At 45.7% G+C, this 27,699-nt stretch overlaps 1 protein-coding gene across 1 annotated transcript; it reads right to left on the reverse strand.

Annotated features, from left to right (window-relative positions):
* Positions 1-794: 794 nt before the first annotated feature.
* NT5M (5',3'-nucleotidase, mitochondrial) lies at positions 795-27,506 on the reverse strand. Its single transcript, XM_068246425.1, has 5 exons — positions 26,713-27,506; positions 24,488-24,588; positions 8,023-8,083; positions 6,950-7,064; positions 795-1,091 (listed from the first exon to the last, which is right to left on the reverse strand). Exons 1-5 carry the CDS (start codon positions 27,046-27,048, stop codon positions 916-918), a joined length of 789 nt encoding a protein of 262 aa, XP_068102526.1. The 5' UTR covers positions 27,049-27,506; the 3' UTR covers positions 795-915.
* Positions 27,507-27,699: the final 193 nt, after the last annotated feature.

Raw genomic sequence — 27,699 nt, forward strand, 5'->3', positions numbered from 1 at the left:
CATGTATCTGATCGCTTGAAGGATTCTTCGCTAAAAATTGTACGGTTAGTGGTCACTTTAAGGCCTAGGCATTTTGGCATATGCATTCCAATACAGTGTTATTTAAGCCAACCCTGCAGGTTTGCAGTGATGCCTAGGCATTTGTGCGTATGCATCCTTAGACAGTGTATTTAAAGGATACTAGTTGCGAAAGCATATGGTAAAAGCTGAAGCTGTACTGGGACTGGGCAGTTGAACATAATCAAATACTCACCTCGCCTCCTACTCCCCTCTGTCCTCCACCGCTCCTCTCTGGTCCGTCCCATTGTCCTGGGCGACTTCGGCGACTCCAAACCCGGACATACTGCGCTGCACATGCGCAGTAAGTCCATCCTTCTCCCCTATGGCCACGTAGTGATGTCACATGACAGGGGCGTGCTCCTGCATCCCGACGTGAGTGCTGATTGGAGACACATGCTCCTGTCCAGTGACGTCTCTCAGCATGCCCACAGGGGAGCAGAACCAACATACTGCGCATGCACGGCGCAGCATGTCCGAGTTTGGAGTCACCGAAGTCGCCCAGGATAACAGGACGGACCAGAGAGGAGCGGCGGGGGACGGAGGGGAACGGGAAGTGCGGTGAGTATTTGATTATGTCCCCCTGCCCAGTACAGCTTCAGTTTTTACCAGATGCTTTTGCATCTGGTATCTTTTAAGACTCCCTACCAGCCCAGGTTTTCAGTAATGCTTAGGCATTTGTGCGCATGCATTCTCACATGGCCCCTCCCTTGTAACAGACTAGACCATTCCAGGAGGCAGGTTGGGGGAGTTCTTTGCTTGGGCCAGTGCAACTCCCTCGGCTTCCATGCAGTAAGGATCATCCAACCCAAGCCCCAAAGGGGAGGAGGGATTTGAGACAAGCTCTGTTCTGATTGGTTAATCTTTCAGTCCTAATCTGCATCCTTCAAAGAGCTGGGAGCGCCTGCTGTCCAGAATCGCCTTCCAGTTGTCTCTCCAGGACTGCAGCCTCCTGACGGGTGACGCGGCGCTAGGATGGCGGTTATGGCAAGCCGTGAAGAGGATGTGTTCCCAGGTGGGGTTGGCCTCTGCTCCTGTGAGGAAGAAGGGGTTCATTACAATTATAAATTACATTAACGTGAGATGGAACTCAAATTTCCTCTATGGTCTCAAACATTAAACACAGCATACCTGTATAACAAATGGGAAATAAAAGATACAATTGGCTTTGAAGTTACTGGAAGGGTTAATACTCAATCCTCTAGTTCCTAGGTTCTCAACGTGTGGTACGCGTACCCCAGGGGGTACTTCTGTTGGTTCCAGGGGGTACTCAGGCTTGATATACTTCACCAAGAATAACAAATTTAGAGTTTTAGACAATGATAAATATTATTTAAACAACACCAAATCTGTGATTTTGCAAAATAAAAGCAACAGTAAATGCTTGGAAATTGTTTAGAAGCAATTATCATGTACTAAAATTAAATATATATTTGTCAAGGGGTACTTGTGATAATATTTGCTATGCTAGGGGGTACTTGGTGAGTACAAGGTTTTAAAAGGGGTACATACCAATAAAATGTTGAGAAACACTGCTCTAGTTCACTCAGAAGCTAAATGTTAAGATTGGCCATCGCTGTACCAAAAGGATTTGATTGTGATCTGCTATACTAAGCTGTGTAAATAATGCAGAACATCTTCTGCTGTATCCAGGGAGGGGAAGCAGAGAACTTTCTCAACAAATCTGCCAGGGAAAAATAGATAAGTGTATGGGCACCTTTAACCCTTTAGTAGCCAATTTATTTAGAGGCTTGCAAGTGCTCCAGGCCAATTTATTTAGTCCTTTTTATTTATTTGTTACATTTTCTCGCTTCTAATTAGTACTGCTGAAATGTGTATGTATGGCCACTTGTCACTAGGGGGCAGTGTGAGACAATAACAAAGAACTTCTGAACTCAGTTTCTGTATTTTCTGCTAGAGAGACATAAAATCATTCCAAGAATTTACAGCACGGTGAGTTCTGTAGACAGAGGTTAAAAGCAGCACACTTCTCTCAAACCAGATAACTCTATTGAAGCTGCTTATAGGTTAAAAACATACTCTAGACTTGTGTAGTGGATGGCACAGTTTGGCATATGGTAATGGAAGAAACTACTTTGGTTGATCTGATTCCATTAAATCATTTTAAGAATTGTATTGGCCGTGGGTACTAAAAATATGCGGTCACAAATGTATGATATAACATATATGGCACCGCACTGGCACTGGTCTGGATATTAGTTCAAATCATTTTGGGGCTCTCCACTGCGTACTGGATGTTCCTCTTCAAGCAGGATTGTTGGCCATAAAATCAAATTCCATTTACCCACTGCTCTGTGTTTATTATGCAGTCTACATCCTGTCCCTGCATTGCAAGCATTCCAATATAATCATACATGTGTCTGCTGTAATGAACCTTAGTCAGTCAGCCTGGCTCTATTTGGTACATTGCTGGGGAGAGGGAAGCTTGTTATCTCCCCTTCCCACGTTCCTGCTCCTCACTGATTGGCTAAGAGCAGTTCAGTGTGACAGGAGGCTGAGTAGGTAAATACACCTCCTCCCTCTGCAGACGCTGCTGAAATACAATCTATGCTGTGCTTACATGTGTTTACAAAGCAAGCTAGATATGACAATGTAGTGTCTAGGAGAAAAGGAAAGGACATCAGGATTGGCTTCAGTCAGAGGCAGTAAAGGTGGAAAATGCCTGTAAGGCCCCTTTTACACTTAATCAGTGAGATTTCAGTTAAAACGCGTATAGTGGGAACTGTGCCATAGAAAAACATGGGCATTACTTTGAAAATCAGTTTTCTTTCAGTTATAACTGAGAGCAACTGATTAAGTCTAAACTGGGCCTACCTATTTTCTCTTTTTTTACTATACAAAATTCACTTAAAGAGGAACTCCAGTGAAAATAATGTAATTAAAAAAAGTGCTTCATTTTTACAATAATTATGTATAAATGATTTAGTCAGTGTTTGCCCATTGTAAAATATTTTAAATCCCTGATTTACATTCTGACATTTATCACATGGTGACATTTTTACTGTTGGCAGGTGATGTAGCTGCTGCATGCTTTTTTTGCAGTTGGAAACAGCTGTAAACAGCTATTTCCCACAATGCAACAAGGTTCACAGACAGGAAACTGCCAGAAGTACCACGGTCCTAAGAGTTTCTTGTGGGAGGGGTTTCACCACAATATCAGCCATACAGCGCCCCCTGATGGTCTGTTTGTGAAAAGGAATAGATTTCTCATGTAAAAGGGGGTCTCAGCTACTGATTGGGATAAAGTTCAATTCTTGGTCGGAGTTTCTCTTTAAATCAAAATGTGTACAGTAAAATACATATGTTATGTAAGTAAAACAAGTATTTATCTACTTAGAACGAGCATCTTGCTGTTTATAAAATCTACATAACGGAATTGTTTTTCTGTATAATAGGATATTTGTTCTTATAAAGGCGGAATGAAGAGCTATAACAGGTCAAAAAGAACTATGGTAATGTTGTTGTCTGAATACTATTAAAACTACTCCAAGCCAATCTTGTACTATCCTGTGATCGACATGGAGAGCCGATTGACACAATTATCGATGTATTTGTATAAATTACTACCATCCGATTCTCATAAAATCAATTGATGAACAAAAATGTCTGAAATTGTTTGTGTTTTTTGTATTAAAAGTTGAAAACATTTTTTGGACTGCAATTACATTTTTTTGCTGTTTCTATTACACCTCATTATCTTCTTAACCATCCTGGCGGTATGGACGAGCTCAGCTCGTCCATCACCGCCAGAGGGTGCCGCTCAGGCCCTGCTGGGCCGATTTGCACCAAATAAAGAGCAGCACACGCAGCCGGCACTTTGCCAGCCGCGTGTGCTGCCCGATCGCCGCCGCTCTGCCGCGTCCATGACGTCACTCCGCTCGTGGCTATGGCGACGGTGTAAGCAAAACAAGGAAGGCCGCTCATTGCGGCCTTCCTTGTTTATTCTGGGCGCCGGTGGCGATCGGAAGAACGCCTCCGGAGCGCCCTCTAGTGGGCTTTCATGCAGCCAACTTTCAGTTGGCTGCATGAAATAGTTTTTTTTTAATTTAAAAAAAAACCCTCCCGCAGCCGCCCTGGCGATCTTATCAGAACGCCAGGGTGGTTAAAAGGAATTTGAAGTGAAAATAAACTTATGATATATTGATTTGTATGTGTAGTACAGCTAAGAAATAGAACATTGGTAGCAAATATACGAGTCTCATATTGTTTCCAGTACAGGAAGATTAAGGCTTCTTGCACACCAAGACGTTGTGTTAGGTGGCACGTTAAGGTCGCATAACGTGCACCTAACACAACGTATGGTGCTGCAAAAGCCGACGGTAGAGTGAGCCGCGTTAGGCTGCTCGATGCCCATAATATCTCCCAGAGTGGCGCTGATTGGCCAGCGGGACCACGTGATGCGGAGCGAGACACTCCGCATCACGTGGTCCCGCCGGCCAATCAGCGCCCGCCAGTGCAGTGAATATTAAGTAGCCATGTGCGCGGCTACTGTAGCTGGCTCTCCCCGCCTCCTCTCCGCCCCCCACTGCGCATGTGCAAACAGTCTAACGCGGCTATAGCCGCTCCAACGCCGTAGCATGCTGCACTTTGCACAGAACGTGCAGCGTTACATGTAACGCAACGTGGGCTGTGTGAACAGCCCACTTGTGTTACATTGCTGTGCGTTGGGGGAGCGTTACAGGCGCACTAACGTGCGCCTGTAACGTCTTGGTGTGCAAGCAGCCTTAAGATACTTCAGTTGTTATCTATGCAAAAGAGTTTCTCTGAGCTCTCCGACCAAATTCTCCATTCTACACATACAATTTATTATATTAAAAGTTGTTGGTTTTTTTTCGCTTCAGTGTCACGTTAAAAGTGCACAATTTACTGTGTAACTATTTTAAATACAGTACAATCGGGAAATAGCAAAACAGTAGAGGATGGCCATAGAGCTCTATATTTCTTCGTAGGACATACATGTCAAACACTGGCCTGCAGAGCCATCAAACTTGGCCCTCAAGTGGTTTCCCTACTGTGCATTATGTTTGGCCCACTCTAGACCACCAGAGAAGCCGTATGTGAGGTCAAGGCCTAGATCACCAGGGACCCTACATCAGGGAAGGTGGGGGGAAACACTAGAAACCAGGGAACAGTATAGGGGAGGAGAGGGCAACTAGACATCAGGGAACTGTATGGGGGGGGGGGGGGTAGGGAGTCACTAGACACCAGGGAACTGTATAGGGGAAGAGGAGGGTCACTAGACACTAGGGAACTGTATAGGGGAGGGTGGAGGCCACTAGACACCGGGGAACTGTGCAGGGGAGGGAGGGGCACTAGACATATAAATATCTAACCGCAAGTGCCCGCTAGTTGTAGCTGCAGTTTCCATAGCGGACAGCCCCGGTGCCCATTATATATCAGGCACTTCTATGGGCGATTATGGCGGTGCCCGATATTTACTTTTTTTGTGGTGGGTGGGTTGGGGTGTGGTTAAGGTTAGGCGTCAGGAAGGAGGTTTGCGCTGGGGGGGGTTAGTGTTAGGCATCAGGAAGATGAATTGCACCGGGGGGGGTTAAGGTTTGGGCCGGTTCACATGGACACTTGGCAGCGATTACCGCTAATTGTTCGGGACTCGTCAGCTAATTGTTCCCGATGGGAACGTTGGGAATGGGAGCGTTTAGCATTGCGCAGTTACCGCTGATTATGCAAACGTGGCGTTCTGATCACCGATTGCGCATTACAGTGGGTATCGCGAAATTGCGTTTGCCTTGCATGCAACCGTTTGTAAGCGTAGTTACATAACGTAATTTCACGATAGTTCATATTACTGTAAGCGTTAATTTTCGCGTCGTTTTCGCGTTACGGTGGGTATCGCGAAATTACGTTTGCCTTGCATGCAAACGTTTGTAAGCGTAGTTTACACCCTTGAACTGCGCATGCTTAGTTTTTACATTATTTAACGCGAAAAAGCGTTTATATGGGAAAATTTGTTAGCGTTCGTCTGACTACCGCTGATTCGCTTCTGATTGGCTAATGCGAACAAGTAATTTTTTATAGCTAACAAATTCGCGAAATTACAAAGAAATGCGAAATTACGTTATGGTTTAACGCAAAATTACGTTATGAACGAAACGCGAAATTATGCGTTGAAAATTACGCTTACGGTATTTTCAATTACGATTTTAATGGCAATTACGCTACCATAATTTCGCATCGTAATAGCAAATTTCGCATGCGTAATTATAGTAACGCGAAATTTCGAAAATTTCGGCTCAACCCTAGACAGGAGTTGATAACGAAGATATATTAACGTTAAAAATCGTAACTCAATTCAACAATACAGCTTAACCCAACCCTACTCTCACACAGAACCCTCCCCTGGTTCCGCCTAACCCTAACCACCCCCCTGGTGGTGTCTAACCCTAACCAAACCTCCCCCCCCCCCCTTCCCCGGTGCTGCCTAACCTTAACCACCCTCAGGTGGTGCCTAACCCTAACCACTCCCCCTGGTGGTGCCTAACCCTAACCACTCCCCCTACAGAGACACCCTTAGACATATAGAAACGATAATATGTCTGATAACGTAAAATCTGTACATTCAAACGAAATAATATGACAAAAACTATAACGGTGCAAGCTTCTAACAGATAACTTACTTCAAAAACTTTAATGTTCTAATGTTGATAACGATATTTATCAGGCGCTTTTTTCTGCTTTTTTCGCCGTATTAACGTTAATTGCACTAGAATCTATGGTGGCACCATTTTTCTCCACTAGACGCCGGTGCCTTTATTTTTCCTACCACCCTCAGAACCCCTAAAACACACTGGTAGGTTTTCTGTCTCTTTTGTAAAGCATGAGTTGGTAATGATGTTTCAGTCTTCGCTGTTACCTGTTACATCTGGCCGGTCATCAATGAGAAGATCAGCAGAAACCACTGTCTTGTCTCGGGTGAGTATGATGTGCTCCAGATACTCATGTCCAAAGTGCTTCTCCACCCAGGCATACTGCCAATAAGACAACAGGATTATAGTGTACAGTGCTGCAGAAGATGTCAGTGCTATATAAATACATATTAATAATATGGTAGGACATTAGACTAGGACTATGGTAGGATTAGAGTATGAGCTCCTCTGAGGACAGTCAGTGACATGACTATGTACTCTGTAATGTGCTGCAGGAGATGTCAGTGCTATATAAATACATAATAATAATATGGTAGGACATTACACTATGACTATGGTAGGATTAGAGTGTGAGCTCCTCTGAGGACAGTCAGTGACATGACTATGTACTCTGTAATGTGCTGCAGGAGATGTCAGTGCTATATAAATACATAATAATAATATGGTAGGACATTAGACTATGACTATGGTAGGATTAGAGTGTGAGCTCCTCTGAGGACAGTCAGTGACATGACTATGTACTCTGTAATGTGCTGCAGGAGATGTCAGTGCTATATAAATACATAATAATAATATGGTAGGGCATTAGCCTATGACTATGGTAGGATTAGAGTGTGAGCTCCTCTGAGGACAGTCAGTGACATGACTATGTACTCTGTAATGTGCTGCAGAAGATGTCACTGCTATATAAATACATAATAATAATATGGTAGGACATTAGACTATGACTATGGTAGGATTAGAGTGTGAGCTCCTCTGAGGACAGTCAGTGACATGACTATGTACTCTATAATGTGCTGCAGAAGATGTCAGTGCTATATAAATACATAATAATAATATGGTAGGACATTACACTATGACTATGGTAGGATTAGAGTGTGAGCTCCTCTGAGGACAGTCAGTGACATGACTATGTACTCTGTAATGTGCTGCAGAAGATGTCAGTGCTATATAAATACATAATAATTATAATAATAATATGGTAGGACATTAGACGTTGACTATGGAAGGATCATCGTTGTTTTGTCATGAGATTATGACGTGACATTATAGTTCTTACCTTCTCATAAGGACAGTACTGATAGCGTTTGATCGGGCTGGTACATATGAAGACATCAGTGCTGCGGATGAAACAAAAAAATCAGTTTGCGTATAATTTACACTCGACCATAGATCACAATGGCCTCAATTCACTAAGCTTTATCAAACACTTTATCAAACGTTTGATAATTTACCTCATGGGTAAAATCTAAATTTGAATTCACTAAGGTGTTATAGACTTATTGAACATTTTATCAATAAAACATTCGATAAATATATAACACCTTAGTGAATTCAAAATTAGATTTTACCCATGAGGTAAATTATCAAACGTTCGATAAAGTGTTTGATAAAGCTTAGTGAATTGAGGCCAATAAAGGTAGCAGCTTAGCCAAGTGACTGTTGCAAAGTTTATGTCGCTCAACATGAAATTAAGGGAAAGAGGAAATCTCATCAGCGGGGAGCACATCAATGGCAGACTAATACTAAATCATTGTACACAAACCCAGTCCAAGTCTGCAGGATTTTATGTGATGGCCAAAGAGCTCTAGACCCTGAGAACTTTATCAAACCAAAACCACTAAAGGCCGGTACCCACCTCATGATATTTAGACAATTTTCCCGATGACGGACAATTGTTTTGAGCGAGTAGTGGGCGTTTCCATGATCTTGCGACATGTGTACAGGTGCACAATCACGCGAACGTCGCTTAGCGTCGCACGGTGATAACGACTGTCACCGCCGCATGGATCATTAAGATTCCCAATGACTCCGGCACAAAGTACCGCGATCGCTTGAAGTCTCGTTTGCGTCCGTCGTGACGTCGTACATACCTACCGGCCGGAAGATAGAGGAAGATAAATCAGGGGAGCACTCGTCATCAGGGAGACGCTGCTAGATCCATCTTCCTCAATCTCGAGCTAAAAGAGACTAACAAAAAAAAGTTCCCCTGGGGGGTACTTACCTTGGTAGGGGGAAGCCTCAGGGTCCCAATGAGGCTTCCCCCTCCCCTGTAGCTGCAGGCAGTCCAGCGCTGGATCCCCCGAAGTGTCCTGCAATCCTCCCTCGACAAGCCTGACAAGCGCTGATTTATTTACCTTCGCTGGCTCCAGCGAGGGCGCTTTTGTGGCTCTCAGCATGGAGATAGACGGAAATACCCAATTACTGTCGGGTCCGCTTTACAGCGCAGGTGCAGAATTGCGCAGGTGCAGGAGACTTGCGCCTGTGCAGTAGAGCGGCCCGACAGCGATCTCCGAGCAGAGAGCCGATACTGCACCTGCGCTGGAGCCAGGAAGCGTTCGGGGAGCTTTATCGCCGCCGCCATGGGACCGAGGAGGACGGGGGAAGCCTCAATAGGATCCCCCACCCGAGGTGAGTATCCCCCAGGGGAGGTTTATTCCGTTACAGGTTTTCTTTAAAGGTGTCTTCAAGCAAGTAATAGTACCCAGAGATCTACTTACCCGGGCCTTCCTCCAGCCCCTGGCAGCTACTATGCCCCTCGCTGCAGCTCCGCTCTCTGCAGCTGGCCCCGGGTCCCTGACGGTGCGCAGGACGACCACCAGGTCGTCCTCTACTGCAGCTGTACGAGCGGCGCTGTCAATCACCTCCTGCACAGTACACTCTGTACTACGTGCAGGCACAGTAGAGGACGACCGGGAGCCAGCGGCGGAGAGCGGAGCTGCAGCGAGGGACATAGCAGCTGCCAGGGGCTGGAGGAAGCCCCGGGTAAGTCGTTTTCTGGGTACTATTACTTGCTTGATGACACCTTTAAGGGTCCCCATACATCACTTAATTGAGAATCATCGATCAGGTGCACGGCGGTAACAACGCCCGATGTCCCCCTAAGTGTGTATCTGTGTGTGTCCTCTGCACCCCACCCCCATCCCGTGCCATTGTGCAGTTTTGTGGGTTCACCTGTCCATCAGCGCAAACCCTTTTCCTCCACTGGTGTATCACTGCGCGCGCCTGTACCATGTGACACCGGTCACATGACGTCACATTGGTGGGACACCTTGTGGGGTGGAGCAGCAGGAAGATTTCCAATAGATTTCATGATGAAATCTGTGTGCAGTGTGTGGGCAGGCAATAGATCCCTCTCTGATCAGATTCAATCACAGAGGGATTGATCTAATAGCGGATCTCATGGCAGATCGAATCGTGTATGGCCAACTTAAAGCGGACCTGAACTCAGAACTTCCTCTCTGCTCGAAAAGATAAGCAACGGCATAATAACCTTACAGAAACACGTCTTTGTTACAGCTGATACAAATCCTGCAATACATCTGCAGTGTGTCTACTTCCTGCTTTCATGGAAGCAGGCATAGGGTTAACATCCTGTGTTTACCAATTAGCTGCTCTGCCGAGGCAGCCAGCTGACAGTTGAGAGATCAAATTACAACTTGTGATTAGTCACAGATGAGGGGGAGTTAGACAGGCTAAACTCTCTAAATACCTACAGGGTGCACTTCTCGATGTGTTCCTTCTGTCCTGTGCAAGAGTTCAGGTCCACTTTAACATAATGGAGTGCATTCTGCCTCTCTCACGGGTTGCTTGTGGACACGGCTTGCATACAGCTCTGGGTGTGAACATATGTGTAGCCTCTGGGGGCAGATTATCCCAACAGGCATGTAACAGCATAAAACATGCCTGAGGCCTATTGCATTTTCCATAGGAAGCAGCTAGAAACACAAACAGCTGCTGGAATAATACAGCAGATCTCTCCGCAGGTGCTTTCACACTACAGCCCGTGTGCCCTGAGCCAAAATATGCCTTTATGGAGAAGTGCTAGTGCTAGCAAGGCTAACCAGACATCCTGCAAAAGCATGACATGTCCTCTTTTTTAACATTGTTTCCTACATCCTCCAGGCATTCCAATAATTCCTGTAGGATCTGCTGAGTCACCTGAGCCTTGCTTGTAAACACAAGTGATTAGGGGATCAGGTTTCAGATAAGCAGCAGGCAGGGAAATAAAGGGAAGAGGAGGAATACATTATAGATAAAAAGGACCCCCAGCATGCAATTCTTTGGCACCGACTACTAAAGAGCCAGTGCTCCTAAGGTATATGATAACTCCAAATCATAACAGCAGAAAACGTTTTGAATGCAGGATTAGCATCTTTATCACTTAATACACTCAGACCAGTTGCGGTTGAAATTAGATTTTTATGGTGACGATACCGCTTTAAAGTGTACCTAAGATGAAAGCCACCTCAGGATCCATACTTACCTGGGGTTTCCAGCCTTAAAGGACACCTGTAGTGAGAGGTATATGGAAGCTGCCATATTTATTTACTTTTAAGCAATACCAGTTGCCTGGCTATCCTGCTGATCCTCTGTCCCTAATACTTTTAGCTATAGCCCCTGAACAAGCATGCAGCAAATCAGGTGTTTCCGATATAATTGTCAGATCTGACAAGATTAAGCTGCATGCTTGTTTCTGGTGTAATTCAGCCACTATTGTAGCCAAATCGATCAGGAGGACTGCCAGGCAACTGGTATTGTTTAAAAGGAGATAACTATGGCAGCCACCATATCACTCTCACTTCAGTTCACCTTTAAGCCCCCTTGAGGCCACTTAGTCCCTCGCCATCTCCCCGGGTGGCTCCTGTCACCCACAATGCGGCCTGGTAGCCTGGCCGAGTCAGAAGCCACCCGGGGAGACGACGAGGGACTGAGCGGCTTCAAGGGGGCTTAAGGGAGACCCAGGTAAGTATAGAACCTGAGATGGCTTTCATCACAGGTACACATTAATACATCCTCCTTTCACAGAATCACAGAGTTGTCATTTTTTGACTAATGACATATGATCTATACCGAGATTCAGCAGCCTTCAGCCATTCTCCATTTATCCACGTTACATTATCATGTTATCCATAACTATAACATCAAGTAGTGGGCGTGGCATCACTGTTTTATAGTCTAGTCAGGCATGGGCAAACGTGGCCCTCCAGCTGTTAAGGAACTACAAGTCCCACAATGCATTGCAGGAGTCTGACAGCCACAGTCATGACTCATAAAGGCAAATGCATTGAGGGATTTATAGTCCCTTAATAGCTGGAGGGCCAAGTTTGCCCATGCCTGTTCTAGTTCATACATGTCAAACTTCGGCCCGCGGGCCAAATGTGGCCCTCAGAGACATTAAATTTGGCCCCCAAGTGTTTTCCCGACTTTGCATTATGTTTGGCCCACTCTAGACCAAGAGGGAAGCTACTGAATACTGGAGGTGAAGCCCTAGATTACCAGGGAAGCAATATGGGGGAAAGCACCAGACACCAGGGAACTATATAGGGAACGGAGGACCACTAGACACCAGGGAACTGTATAGGGGTTGGAGGGGGGCCATTAGACACCAGGGAACTCTATAAGGGAGGAAGGTAACCAGTAAATATTGAGGTTGGTGCCAGTGTACAATTTTGGCCCACTTTGTGTTTGAGTTTGACACCCCTGTTCTAGTTCCACCTGTCAGCACAACAGACAGTGGTTAGCGGTTGATAGTGTAAAAAAATAACAACAACAGCAAAGTCCCTGTTAACCAGAACTCAGGCAACAAGAAGTCTCAACTAACTGTCATGCCTCAGGGGGATAACAGGGACTTTTTTTTGGAGGGGGAGGCACTAGCCGTGTGAGCGGCAGTATATCTACGCCCCGCGGTTGCTCCCTAACCACTCCAGGGGCATAGATATTCATCTTCTTGTTCTTTTGGCAATAGCATGCGCCGACGATCCAACAACCCCCCCCAACCCCTCCCACCCCATGGCGGTGTAGTAGTGATCAGTGAATGAGAGCACACAGCTGCGCAGGCTCAAGCTGCACACATCCTGATTACGCTACTGTTGCCATACTGCACCAATCCAGAACGCTACCGTGCACAGGGACGCGGTGAGGAGGCGCATGGATAGCCAGCTATGCGGGGGTCACCACTGCTGGCTAGAGGGTCTCAGAAGGACAGAGCTGGCACAAGATGACTCCAGGGGGCTGCAAGAAGCCCCAGGTAAGGTAAACTGATCTTTTTTTTCCTTTAGATTTCCTTGAATGGGCACGTTTAGATACAGTATTAGAGAAGGAACCATCAGAAATCTCACCTAATATCGACCTAATACTCGCCTAATCTGCCCGATGCTGTACCATGATTGTGTACTGCCAAATCTGCGCCCTCCCCTTCCCCCAACCAACAGACGAGTCCCATCATTATTTTGGTTGTAGATGGACGATAAATGCTGTGGTTCCGATATCTCTTCACTGGATTTGAAGTTTATATTAACTCTGCTGCCTAATCTATTAACAGCATTGTGTAGTGTGTGCCTAACTTTAATCAAGACCTTTGTGTTTGTATTGTCTGCTGTTTAAACTATCAAAGGTCACGTCTCAGGAATCTGGGGAAAAGTCCACTTCTCTTTCGGTCAAAAAAAAATAAAAAAAATCAAGGCACAGCAGTTTCCTTGAGATGCAAGGAGCCATGCACTGTACCATTGCCAACCCTGTATGTGCCAAAAATAATTCCGGGTACAACCCCCCTGTTGTACTTGGCAAAATAAAGTATTCTGTATTCTGTACTGATGAAGACAGTATGAAGAAAGGTGCAGTATCATCTCGTTGTAGTAAACTCCAATGGACCAGGAAAAGTGGTTTACTATATGAGAAATTGTCCTAGATATGGCCCGGCATACCCTGATACATTCTCTGCTGCACAGGAGCAGCTCTGTCCTCCCATTGGAGGTACAGTACAAGCACTTGTTGTAGAAATATCCCAGCATGCCCTGGTACATTCTCTGCTGCACAGGAGCAGCTCTGTCCTCCCATTGGAGGTACAGTACAAGCACTTGTCCTAGAAATATCCCAGCATGCCCTGGTACATTCTCTGCTGCACAGGAGCAGCTCTGTCCTCCCATTGGAGATACAGTACAAGCATTTGTCCTACAAATATCCCAGCATGCCCTGGTGCATTCTCTGCTGCACAGGAGCAGCTCTGTCCTCCCATTGGAGGTACAGTACAAGCACTTGTCCTAGAAATGGCCCAGCATGCCCTGGTGCATTCTCTGCTGCACAGGAGCAGCTCTGTCCTCCCATTGGAGGTACAGTACAAGCACTTGTCCTAGAAATATCCCAGCATGCCCTGGTGCATTCTCTGCTGCACAGGAGCAGCTCTGCCCTCCCATTGGAGGTACAGTACAAACACTTGTCCTAGAAATATCCCAGCATGCCCTGGTACATTCTCTGCTGCACAGGAGCAGCTCTGTCCTCCCATTGGAGGCACAGTACAAACACTTGTCCTAGAAATATCCCAGCATGCCCTGGTGCATTCTCTGCTGCACATACCAGCTCTGTCCTCCCATTGGAGGTACAGTACAAGCACTTGTCCTAGAAATGGCCCAGCATGCCCTGGTACATTCTCTGCTGCACAGGAGCAGCTCTGTCCTCCCATTGGAGGTACAGTACAAGCACTTGTCCTAGAAATATCCCAGCATGCCCTGGTGCATTCTCTGCTGCACAGGACTAGCTCTGTCCTCCCATTGGAGGTGCAGTACAAGCACTTGTCCTAGAAATGGCCCAGCATGCCCTGGTGCATTCTCTGCTGCACAGGAGCAGCTCTGTCCTCCCATTGGAGGTACAGTACAAGCACTTGTCCTAGAAATGGCCCAGCATGCCCTGGTGCATTCTCTGCTGCACAGGAACAGCTCTGTCCTCCCATTGCAGGTACAGTACAAGCACTTGTCCTAGAAATGGCCCAGCATGCCCTGGTACATTCTTTGCTGCACAGGAGCAGCTCTGTCCTCCCATTGGAGGTACAGTACAAGCACTTGTCCTAGAAATGGCCCAGCATGCCCTGGTACATTCTCTGCTGCACAGGACCAGCTCTGTCCTCCCATTGGAGGTACAGTACAAGCACTTGTCCTAGAAATGGCCCAGCATGCCCTGGTACATTCTCTGCTGCACAGGACCAGATTTGTCCTCCAATTGGAGGTACAGTACAAGCACTTGTCCTAGAAATGGCCCAGCATGCCCTGGTACATTCTCTGCTGCACAGGACCAGCTCTGTCCTCCCATTGGAGGTACAGTACAAGCACTTGTCCTAGAAATATCCCAGCATGCCCTGGTACATTCTCTGCTGCACAGGAGCAGCTCTGTCCTCCCATTGGAGGTACAGTACAAGCACTTGTCCTAGAAATGGCCCAGCATGCCCTGGTACATTCTCTGCTGCACAGGAGCAGCTCTGCCCTCCCATTGGAGGTACAGTACAAGCACTTGCACATTTGGTAGACTACAAGGTTAAGTATACCTTAGGGCTGCATAGCCCTTAAAAATTGCAGCCGTCACTGAACAGAGGCAGCCAATCGCTCCCTGTGAGTGGCTCCGATACCTCCGCGGGCGGGACTTGCAGCACGTGTCCTGCAAAACTTTCTGCTCACACTTGAGCCAATCATGAAGCCTGTCTTTAAAATGCAGCCAATCTGATCTCAATGGGAACGAAGGAGATACTATCAAGGGAATTGACCCTATTTAAGAAGCTCTGCTTAGCTGACAGACCAACAAAGGACACCTTGGCAAAAATATATAAAATACTAGAGGAGGACGATGATTACACTTTGAAATATAAAATACAATGGGAAAAGGACATTGGGAGGGAGCTGACGACTACTCAATGGGAGAGGATTATTAGGATGATGTTTGGGGCTTCAGTCTCGACAAGAATACAGGAGTCTGGTTATAAAATAGTAATGAGGTGTTATTATACTCCCGTTAGACTAAATAAGATATGTGGAGCTAGCCCAGGCATGGGCAAACTTGGCCCTCCAGCTGTTGAGGAACTATAAGTCCCACAATGCATTGCAGGAGTCTGACAGCCACAGTCATGAATCATAAAGGCAAATGGATTGTGGGATTTGTAGTTCCTTAACAGCTGAAGGGCCAAGTTTGCTTATGCCTGACACATGCTGGAGGTGTGGAGAGGAAAGAGGGGAATTTATGAATGTGTGGTGGACATGCGAGGGTCTTGCCACATTTTGGAAGAAAATAAAATGATACATATGGAAATTGGCAGAGATACCCGAGTCAGATAGCCCTGAGGTGTACTTGTTACATTTGGTGGGGAAAGGGATTAAAAATGATAGAGGTTCCTTGGGGATGCACTTGGTTAATGCGGCAAGGATTTTGATTGGAAGTCTCAACAGGCCGCCTCTCTAAAGGAATGGTTTGATGAAATCGACCAAATCCACTCGATGGAAGAACTCTCGTGTATAATCCATGGGAAGGAAAAATTGGGGATGGAACAAGTGGCTGGAGTTCAGAGAAACGGAAGAATATAGGAGTGGAGGGATAAAATGAAGCATTAGCCTACTAGGTGAGGGGATTGGGAAGTTAGAGACAGCCCTGAAGGACCAGTGTCCAGGTTATTCACTTATAATGGATTTCTTTTCTATCTAGTTAAACCCAAAGAATACAGCCAATGAGTGCACACCAATATATTGCCTGATACAGAGCAGCCAACTTCCAAAGCGGTGCACATCCGGTCAGAAATACTATAAGTATGAATAGTAATCCACTTGAAGAACGGAAGGACCAGGAGCAACAACACTTATTCCATATAAAACTTGCAAAACTTTATTTCAACATCTTCCTTAAAACATGGCAGCAATAAAAGATAACAAGATATCAAGACCATAGTCTTGTCTTTACCAAGACCTCCCGCTGGCCTCATTTACTCTACTATGCTGCTGGTCAGCCTTATGGATGTGATAAGTATCTTGTTATCTTTTATTGGATTTCTTTTCTATCTAGTGGTGGTGGTTCGAAGGCCCAGCAGAGGCTTTTCTTCTTGCGTCAACTAAAGAGATTCGGCATGCCGCGCAAACTGTTGACCAGCTTCTATACCGCTACCACAGAATCCATACTCTGTTCCTCTGTCATAGTATGGTACACAGGAGCATCCGCCAAGGACAAGCACAAACTTCAAAGGGTAATTGACACTGCGGAGAAAATCATAGGATCACCCTTGCCTCCACTAGACCTACTCCACATGGCGAGACTCAGGTCTAGGGCTTCCAAGACCTCTGGCGACCCCTCCCACCCGGGGAATCGCCACTTCGAGCTCATGCCAACAGGCCGACGTTACAGGACCATCTACGCCAGAACCACCAGGCGCAGGAACACATTCTTCCCTCAAGCTGTTCTCCACCTGAACTCTATCACCTAGCCAGCACCCCGATCTCCGAACTCTCTTCACTCTGGGCAGTACTGGCCCACACCCTAGCTGCTAGTGCTCCCATGAGTGTGCCAGAGCTCTCATGAATGTTCACCAGTATCTGCATGTTGCTATACCTGTCTCATTGTAATTCCTGTTGTTCTTGTTCTGTCTGTCATGTAAAGATGCCATGTGTACCACAACCAATTCCGGGTACGACAACTGCCGTACTTGGCGAATAAACTTGATTCTGATTCTGATTCTTATTCTTTTCTTGGCTTTCTATGGGATGGCCTGAGACCAGAGGGTGTGCTCCCAGCTATATCCCATTACAGAGAAAATAAAATAGGAGTGGCTTGATCCAAGGATTCCAAGAAGGTGTTCTCAGGAAGAATCGTACCGGGAACACTGGAGATGGGTCGGACTAGGAGAGGGGAGACACGGGGGTGGGGGGAGGGAAGCCCTCTGGGACAAGGATGTAAAGTTTTTTTTAAGATGTTTAAAGTAACGGTGTATTAATATTTTGTATTGACATACTTTTTGGATATTACTGGAAATAACTTGTTGGTTAAATAAAGAATTAAAAAACAAAACAAAATGCAGCCAATCATAATAAGCCACTCGCATCTGTAATGCGAGCGGCTCCGATACCTCTGTGGGCGGGACTTAGCACTCTCCTCTCCACTCTCCTTAGTTTTGCAGCAAGATGGCCCACTGTAATCTGCACTAAAAGTGAAAGTGGCCTGTACTGCACTCCACACACTACCAGGAGCGTCATCACTAACAAGGGGAGTGGGAGGACTGTGCTGATACTTTTATCAGTGATTGCAAAGTGGGAGTGGTAACGCTGCATCCTTTTTTGTTTACATTCACATTATTCCTCATCCCCAGACTGCTTATTTGTACAGTACTGTGTATCCAGCGCCGGGGCCATTCTTCTTGTCTTACAAATGTTATCAGGCATCAACTCGCCTGCAACCAGCCTGAAGAGAGCAGCAGACCATGGGTTTCACACTGACATATGACGCATGCCCGACCCCAACAGCGTACCAATAGACCCTGCAAGGGATGCAGCCGCAGGGGAGCCCAGAAGCCACAGGGGGCCCTGTCCTGAGAGACTGACAACTAAGGGCAAGGAGAGAAAAAAACTTTCTGCTCTCTGCACATTTGTTCTAATGACTGCATCTGCTCAGCCACTGATAACGAATCATACAAAGTTTTGCAGACAAAGAATTGTAGACAGTCCCTATTCAGTGTGCAGGGGGTGGGGGCCCAATCTAAAGTTTTGCAGGGTGGCCCAGTGATTTCTAGTTATGCCCCTGGTCCACCCACTGAGATGTGACGCATGCACCGCCCACTGACATATGACGCATGCACTGCCCACTGACATTTGATGCATGCTACGCCCACTGACATATGACGCATGCACCGCCCACTGACATATGACGTATGCACCGCCCACTGACATATGACGCATGCACTGCCCACTGACATATGACGCATGCACCGCCCACTGACATATGACGCATGCACCGCCCACTGACATATGACGCATGCACTGCCCACTGACATATAATGCATGCTACGCCCACTGACATATGACGCATGCGCCGCCCACTGACATATGACGCATGCACCGCCCACTGACATATGACGCATGCACCGCCCACTGACATATGACGCATGCACTGCCCACTGACATATGACGCATGCACCGCCCACTGACATATGACGCATGCGCCGCCCACTGACATATGACGCATGCACCGCCCACTGACATATGACGCATGCGCCGCCCACTGACATATGATGCATGCACCGCCCACTGACATATGATGCATGCTCCGCCCACTGACATATGACACATGCGCTGCCCACTGACATATGATGCATGCACTGCCCAGTGACATATGAAGCATGCGCCGCCCACTGACATATGACGCATGCACCGCCCACTGACATATGACGCATGCACTGCCCACTGACATATGACGCATGCACCGCCCACTGACATATGACGCATGCGCCGCCCACTGACATATGATGCATGCACCGCCCACTGACATATGATGCATGCTCCGCCCACTAACATATGACACATGCGCTGCCCACTGACATATGATGCATGCACTGCCCAGTGACATATGACGCATGCACCGCCCACTGTTTACTATATCCAGAGTCAGCATCATTTAGGGGCCAAAAAACATGTTTACTATAACAGAAGTTTTATTATATCAGAGTTTACTATACCAGGCATTGCTCCCATAGCCTTATAATGGTGCTTGGCCGGGACCTGGAGAGGTAGTTTACTATAGCCAACTGTTTACTATACCCGAGTTTATTATAACGAGGTTATTCTGTAGTACATGAAGCAGAGCTGTGGCACAGCACAAACAGGCAGAACTATGCTAAGTAACAATTTACTTGTACTATGGAATCAGCTTCTCCCAGCTGATCGACACACAGCCAGTTCCGTTTATTCTTGTGCCAGCAGCTATTCTCTGTGCTGTATGAAAACGACAGAGTGTAGAGGATGCATCGTGGTATCTGTAATACACTGACATCCTAATTTCAATGCTTATCAAGGTTATTATAAGGTTTTAAAGAGACTCTGAAGCGAGAATAAATCTCGCTTCAGAGCTCATAGTTAGCAGGGGCATGTGTGCCCCTGCTAAACCGCCGCTATCGCGCCGCCAAACGGGGGTCCCTTCACCCCCAAACTCCCCACTGCAACGCTAACGGCTGCAGCCCTGCCTCCAGTCGCGTCTATCAGCGGCGCATCGCCGCCTCTCCCCCGCCCCTCTTAGTGAAGGAAGACTGAGAGGGGCGGGGGAGAGGCGGAGATACACGCTGACAGACGCGCGTGGGGCAGGGCTGCGGCGGTTAGCCCTGCCCCAATGCGGAAGCGCTCCCCCGCTGCACGGAGGGGATTGTGAAGGTAAGAGACCCCCGTTTAGCCGCGGGATAGCGGCGTTTTAGCAGGGGCACACATGCCCCTGCTATCTTTGAGGTCTGAAGCGAGATTTATTCTGAGAATTTATTCTGAGAAAATCAGCTCATTGAGTCCTTTATTTCTTTTACAGATTGTACCGAAAGTGACTAAGGGCCGGGAATAAATTGGCATTAAAATCAGACCACTTAGCGGAACTAAACAGAGATGTGAACAGATCCTATATTGATCTAGATTTCTCGAGATTGAAATTTCCGCATTTCCGATTGGAAATCTGTATTTGCGCTCAGATTCCGATCGGAAAACGGAAATCGGATTTACGCAGAAATACTGCATTACCACAACTCGGTAATTAATTTGACCGGCCAGACCAGTAAATCAGATGAGTCACAGAACTCGGAAACATTGGACCAATCAGCGAATGCAGAAACAACTCGGAAGTATTTGGCCAGTCAGAGAATGCAAAAAAATAACTAAAAAAAAGGCTACTCGGAAACCAATCGGCAAGGCTTCAAATCTCAAATTCGAAAAAATAAAAATTTGCACCAAAACAGCAGAATGAGAACAACAACATCAGAAATCCCATCATGCTTTGCACAGCTCAGGGGAAAAATGCCCAGGCAGTTTTCTTCTGTGCAGCTAAAAATTAGGGTTTAGTCTAGGGGTTCACTTTAAAGTGTGAGATAGAAAAGACTGAGGCTTGCAGTGTGGTAAAGTTCCTACTTGTGAAGGGTAATATTGCAGAGCAAATTATTTAAGAGAGAGGATGGCAGTCTATGGGTTGTCCATCTTATGACACTGTTGTGAGGTGGAAAAGGAATTTCCAAAGTGGTCGCATGCCCCTCTCAGACGAGCCAAGACCTGGAAGACCATCACTGACCGATGATATGGCCACAGTGAAGAAAGTGAAGTGTTTAATCTTGGAAGACAGACGAATCACCATCCCAATGTTCATGAATAAAGCTGGCCTCAGTGACGGTAGTGTGTGGACAGTTATTGATGATGAACCGCACATGTCTAAGGTGTCTGCACGCTGTGTGCCATGCCTGATAACCCCTTCACGAAAGCAAACACGACGTGACCTTTCAAGACAGATGGTGACGCAGTTTGAACAGAATAAAGAGGGATTTTTCGGCCGGCACTATTACCCTTCAAATGCGGGAACTTTATCACTCTGTGATACATAATCTTTGCAGTCTCACACTTTAGTCACTTCCGACACAATCTGTAATGCTGGGAATACACCATACAATTTTTTCGGCAGATAGATGGTTCGATAGATACGTTTCCGACATGTCCGATCTTATTTTCGATTGTGTTTCTGACCGATTTCTCATAGAAGTGAATGGAAATAGATGAGAAAAGATGAGAGAATTGAGCGGGAAATTGAGTGGAAAATGAATAGAAAATCGATCGGATGGAAAAGCAACCGTAAAAAAGCATTGTGTATTCCCAGCATTAAAGTAATAAAGGATTCAATGGGCTGATTTTCTCAGCATCATGCGCTTAGGGAGCAATAATGACACTGACAAAACTGCATCCATATACCATAATAAGTTACGGATTATAAGTAAAACGTTACTAGTAGACCCCCTCGTATGAGTTGCGAAAGTCAGTTTTGACTATCTACCCCAGGCATGGGCAAACTTGGCCCTCCAGCTGTTATGGAACTACAAGTCCCACAATGCATTTGCCTTTATGAGTCATGACTGTGGCTGTAAGACTCCTGCAATGCATTGTGGGACTTGTAGTTCCTTAACAGCTGGAGGGCCAAGTTTGCCCATGTCTGATCTACCCGTTTGGTGCATGACTATAGTAGCCTTTATTCTTGGACCTCTTAGCATACTACACTTTGTATGCACTTCTGCTGTGTACTTCAAATAAACATTGTTTTTCTAATTTAAAAAAATGATTTGAGTACCTTGCTCTCTTGTTGACAAACATTGCATTCTGTCTGACCTCGCTCCTTGCCTGCAGCCCTCTGTACTGCGCTGATGGTATAGTGGTATATATTTACTGTGTGTATCTTCAGTTAGATAGTTAGGTTTACTGGGTCAATTGTTGTATGTTTGTATATAGAGCTTCTATTCACAAAGCTTTTGCACTTTTGTCTCAGTCTTTTGATGCAGACTGTGGTCATTCACTAGTTACTATTCCAGTTTTTATGTCATTATGAAGTAGCCAGAGGTCCTCCCCTGTGCAAACAAATGTAAAATTTACAATACTGTACATAAAAACACATTAATAAAAATTAAATCTCTCCCAGAGTAAAATATGCTATAAATTTGTCTTCTCCTATGTTGCGGTCACTTGCAGTAGGTAGTAAAAATCTGACAGAACTGACAGGTTTTGGACTAGCTCATCTGCTCATGGGGGTTTCTCAGGGTTATCTTTATTGTCAAAAGAACTTAGTGAATGGTGGTTGCTCAGTCCAAATGCCATAATATTGTGCAAACAGCAAGGGGGTGGCCTGCATCTTTATATAAATCCTTTCCAGGGATTACTTTTGTAAAGAATACATGAAATACTGAGAATCCCCCATGAAGAGATGGACTGGTCAATGTCAATCTGTCAGTTCTGTCAGATTTCTACGAACTACTATTAGTGACAGCAACATAGGAGAACAGTGATTCATAGCTCATTTTACTCTGAAAGAAAACTACTTCGCCACAGTGGTCCTTTAACTAACAATCTCCCTTCACCCACTTCTTCAGCATCCAAGTGGCGTCTCTTATCACATAACCTGCTGGTATGTACCGGCAAGTCGCATGATGAGTGACGCCGCTGTAGCCATGGATGCAGAGACCATAAGGATGATGGACAATGTGTCACTGGAGCTTGGATAGGTAAATTACCTCTCCAAATACTCCATTCCCAACTCTGCAGTACAGGTGGCCTCCCTGAGGTCTACAATGGACCCCCTTATCGTCAGACTTACCATTGCCTGCTGTCCTGTGGGTAATCCGGTCTCGAGAGGGCATCCCCAAAATCACAAGGGCTATAGTTACTGCTTTTTTCCCTCCCCAGGGATCATCCTCCCCTGGCTGCCACGCCTCATCCTCTCTTTCCCCTTAAAGGGCCACTCCAGAAAAAAAAAATAAGCAGTTGAAATCAGAAATAACTAGCAGGTTTTGGGCCAGGTTATCTCCTCATGGGGGATTCTCACTTTGTTTTCAGAAGCATTTCCTGAACAGCAGTTTAACTGCCAAAACAGTAAGATTCCAGCCAGCCTCCCCACTCACTTGCACACTATTTTAGCAGTTAGACTTAGCAACCTTAGCAACTGCAGTTCAGGAAGTGCTTTTAAAATCAAAGAAAAACATGATAGTCCCCCATAAGGAGGTGGACTAGTCCAAAACCTGACGGTTCTGTCAGATTTTAACTGCTTACTTTTTTCGCTGGAGAGAAAGCGGCTTGGCTCAGCAGCAATGCATTACCTCCTCCAGCAGCAGGTCCTCACATTCTCCCTGTGCAGCAGCTCCCTCTCCTCTGCCTCCGCCTTGGCCCAAGTCCTCTTGCATGTCACATGACCTCACAAGACGGGCAGAAGACCAGAAGAGAGTGAGCAGCTGCAGAGGGAGCACAAGAGGACTTGGCGCTGGAGGAAGCAAAGCACCATTACTGCGCTGATCTGCTGGTCTATTAAAGCAGTAGGATTAGCCATACTATGCCAGGAAAAAACACATATATAGGTAGATAAATACTAAATACTTGATCTGCTTACATAACACATGTATTGTACTGTCCACGTTTTGATTTCAGTGAATTTTCTATAGTAAATGATGAGAATTCTGTTCCTGGTGGGGGCCATGTCTTTTGCCCACAGTTAAGGCTAACTCGTGAAGTCATTTCTGCCCTTTACTTTTGTCTTTTCTCCTCCAATCGTTGAGTCACCTCAGCCTTGCTTGTAAACATGAGTGAGCAGAGGATTGTGTTTCAGATAGGCAGCTAGGCAGGGGAATAAAGGGAAGAGGAGGAATATATTATAGATAAAAAGAACCCCCAGCATGCAACTGTTTGGCATTGATTATTAAAGGGCCAGTGCTCCTAAAATATGTGATAACTCCAAACCATAACAGCAGAAAAGTTTTGAATGCAGGATTTGCATCTTTATAACTTATTACCGGTAAGTTCTCAGAACAGTTGCTATTGAAATTTGATTTTTATGGTGACACTCCCACATTAAGGGGGAGGTAAAAGGTTACTACCCTGGTAGTTACAGCACTAAAAGTAAAAAAGCAACAGGACAAAATGCAGTTCCAGAATGGTACAACTTCCCTGCCAGAGAAGTTTCAGCACAGAAATTCAGATTATTACAAATTATTGTTTGTTAGCAAGCTAAAGCAACCTTACTTGGGCAGTTCAGACATTTCCTTCACGGCCTCTACGGCGCCATCTATGGGATCTAATTCTAAGAAGAAGTTCTTTGATTCCCAGATGCTAATGGCTTTCTCCTGTAAGATAAAAATTAAACTATTATCAGGCTTCATTCTCATACATATATCCATGTGTAGTAACACAGGCTAGATGAAAGAAATAATAGCAATCAGACGTCACTTTAAGCCCGATTACTAAAAGAATCCTACCATTTTACACTCTGACAGAAAGCCCGATAATAGGAACTCTCAGTAACTCCACGTCTACCAATCAGAAAGCATCAACTGGTAACAGTATGGTAGGACATTACACTATGACTATGGTAGGATTAGAGTGTGAGCCCCTCTGAGGACAGTCAGTGAGATGACTATGTACTCTGTAATGTGCTGCAGAAGATGTCAGTGCTATATAAATACATAATAATAATATGGTAGGACATTAGACTATGACTATGGCAGGATTAGGGTGTGAGCTCCTCTGAGGACAGTCAGTGACATGACTATGTACTCTGTAATGTGCTGCAGAAGATGTCAGTGCTATATAAATACATAATAATAATAATATGGTAGGACATTAGACTATGACTATGGTAGGATTAGAGTGTGAGCTACTCTGAGGACAGTCAGTGACATGACTATGTACTCTGTAATGTGCTGCAGAAGATGTCAGTGCTATATAAATACATAATAATATGGTAGGACATTACACTATGACTATGGTAGGATTAGAGTGTGAGCTCCTCTGAGGACAGTCAGTGACATCACTATGTACTCTGTAATGTGCTGCAGAAGATGTCAGTGCTATATAAATACATAATAAAAATATGGTAGGACATTAGACTATGACTATGGTAGGATTAGAGTGTGAGCTCCTCTGAGGACAGTCAGTGACATCACTATGTACTCTGTAATGTGCTGCAGAAGATGTCGGTGCTATATAAATACATAATAATAATATGGTAGGACATTAGACTATGACTATGGTAGGATTAGAGTGTGAGCTCCTCTGGAGACAGTCACTGATATGACTATGTACTCTGTACAGTGCTGCAGAAGATGTCAGTGCTATATAAATACATAATAATAATATGATAGGACATTAGACTATGACTATGGTAGGATTAGATTGTGAGCTCCTCTGAGGGCAGTCAGTGACATGACTATGTACTCTGTAATGTGCTGCAGAAGATGTCAGTGCTATATAAATACATAATAATAATATGGTAGGACATTACACTATGACTATGGTAGGATTAGAGTGTGAGCTCCTCTGATGACAGTCAGTGACATGACTATGTACGCTACTCTGTAATGTGCTGCAGAAGATGTCAGTGCTATATAAATACATAATAATAATAATATGGAGGGACACTAGACTATGACTATGGTAGGATTAGAGTGTGAGCTCCTCTGGGGACAGTCAGTGACATGACTATGTACTCTGTAATGTGCTGCAGAAGATGTCAGTGCTATATAAATACATGATAATATGGTAGGACATTAGACTATGACTATGGTAGGATTAGATTGTGAGCTCCTCTGAGGACAGTCAGTGACATGACTATGTACTCTGTAATGTGCTGCAGAAGATGTCAGTGCTATATAAATACACAATAATAATAATATGGAGGGACATTAGACTATGACTATGGTAGGATTAGAGTGTGAGCTCCTCTGGGGACAGTCAGTGACATGACTATGTACTCTGTAATGTGCTGCAGAAGATGTCAGTGCTATATAAATACATGATAATATGGCAGGACATTAGACTATGACTATGGTAGGATTAGATTGTGAGCTCCTCTGAGGACAGTCAGTGACATGACTATGTACTCTGTAAAGTGCTGAATGAGATGTCAGTGTTATATAAATACATAATAATAATATGGTACGACATTAGACTATGACTATGGTAGAATTAGGTTATGAGCTCCTCTGAGGACAGTCAGTGACATGACTATGTACTCTGTAAAGTGCTGCAGAAGATGTCAGTGCTATATAAATACATGATAATATGGTAGGACATTAGACTATGACTATGGCAGAATTAGATTGTGAGCTCCTCTGAGGACAGTCAGTGACATGACTATGTACTCTGTACTGTGCTGCAGAAGATGTCAGTGCTATACAATGTAATATTTATAGTTAGCTATACTACAGCTAGTTAGTTGTAACAGGTTAATGTTTTGCGTAGCGACTTACGCTGAGCCCCAGCTTTAAGTGTTCGTACTGCTCGGACACCCAGAATCCTCGGCGGTCCTCCAGCTCAATGTAAGGCTCTTGGGGGTATCGAGTCCTGTATTTTTTTAAGAAGCCACCTTCGAAGTCCGCCAGCACGCCATCCATATCCACCAGGACGCGCAGGCGGCGTGGCGCAACGGAGGAGCACATCCTGCAGTTCCGCAGACCCGCGGCGAGGACGGTTCCCCCGCGGAGCAGCTTAGGCAAGGACATGGCCTCTGCGAAACTACATGCGCCTTCTACAGGAGAGACCGCCGGAACCTCTATGGTACAGGTGCACGGAACCTCTGCGGTCATAGAGCTCCAGATCTACCGCTAACGTAGCCGGAAGGGGTCGGTACGGCGCATAGTCATGTCCACCAGACTCTTTCGGGGGCTCTCTAAACATTAAGCTTGTGCAGTGTGACCCAAAACAAGGTTACCATTCATTCCTGGCATGCAATGACCTCTTCAGTCCCTCTTGTGGTCTTCATTCTGCAGGATGAGCATGATGGCTGGGCGAGAGGCTGCCCTGGATGGCTGGGGACAGGCGATGAGCTGCAGGGGATGCAGCAGCAGGGCTGCAGGAGATTGCAGCAGCTGCAGCGCTCCTCTTACTGGCCTGCTGCGTTACATAACAGGACCCCCGTGTCCCCTGCTGTCCTACATTCCCAGGGAGGGCTCTGCAGTGCAGCAGGGCTGCAGCCAGGGCTCAGCAGTTTCCTGTACTGTTGTTGCTGCTGCAGCTGCTCCTCTCTGCTGCCTTGTAAGGAAAAGTGTCCTCCTCTCCTTAAAGGGACATGCCCCTTCTGCTTGTGTCTCTGTCCTCTGCATGGTAACTGGCTGAGCTTGGTAAAAGATTAACTCCTGCCAGGCTCTGGAGAACGGCTCAGCTCAGCCGCTGCAGGAAAAGCAAAGTTAAACTCCGCACACAATCTATCTATATACTGTATATATAAAATCGGATGT

The sequence above is a fragment of the Hyperolius riggenbachi genome, chromosome 7 (genome assembly GCF_040937935.1).
Source record: "Hyperolius riggenbachi isolate aHypRig1 chromosome 7, aHypRig1.pri, whole genome shotgun sequence".
In the NCBI taxonomy this organism is placed as follows: Eukaryota; Metazoa; Chordata; class Amphibia; order Anura; family Hyperoliidae; genus Hyperolius; species Hyperolius riggenbachi.

Excerpts from the sequence above, each read along its gene's own strand:
- NT5M (XM_068246425.1), bottom strand. The coding sequence starts at position 27,048 with ATGACCGCAGAGGTTCCGTGCACCTGTACCATAGAGGTTCCGGCGGTC. Across the intron at positions 8,084-24,487 it reads GAAATGTCTGAACTGCCCAA|CACTGATGTCTTCATATGTA; the intron begins GTAAGGTTGCTT and ends TTTCATCCGCAG. Across the intron at positions 7,065-8,022 it reads AGTACTGTCCTTATGAGAAG|TATGCCTGGGTGGAGAAGCA; the intron begins GTAAGAACTATA and ends TCTTATTGGCAG.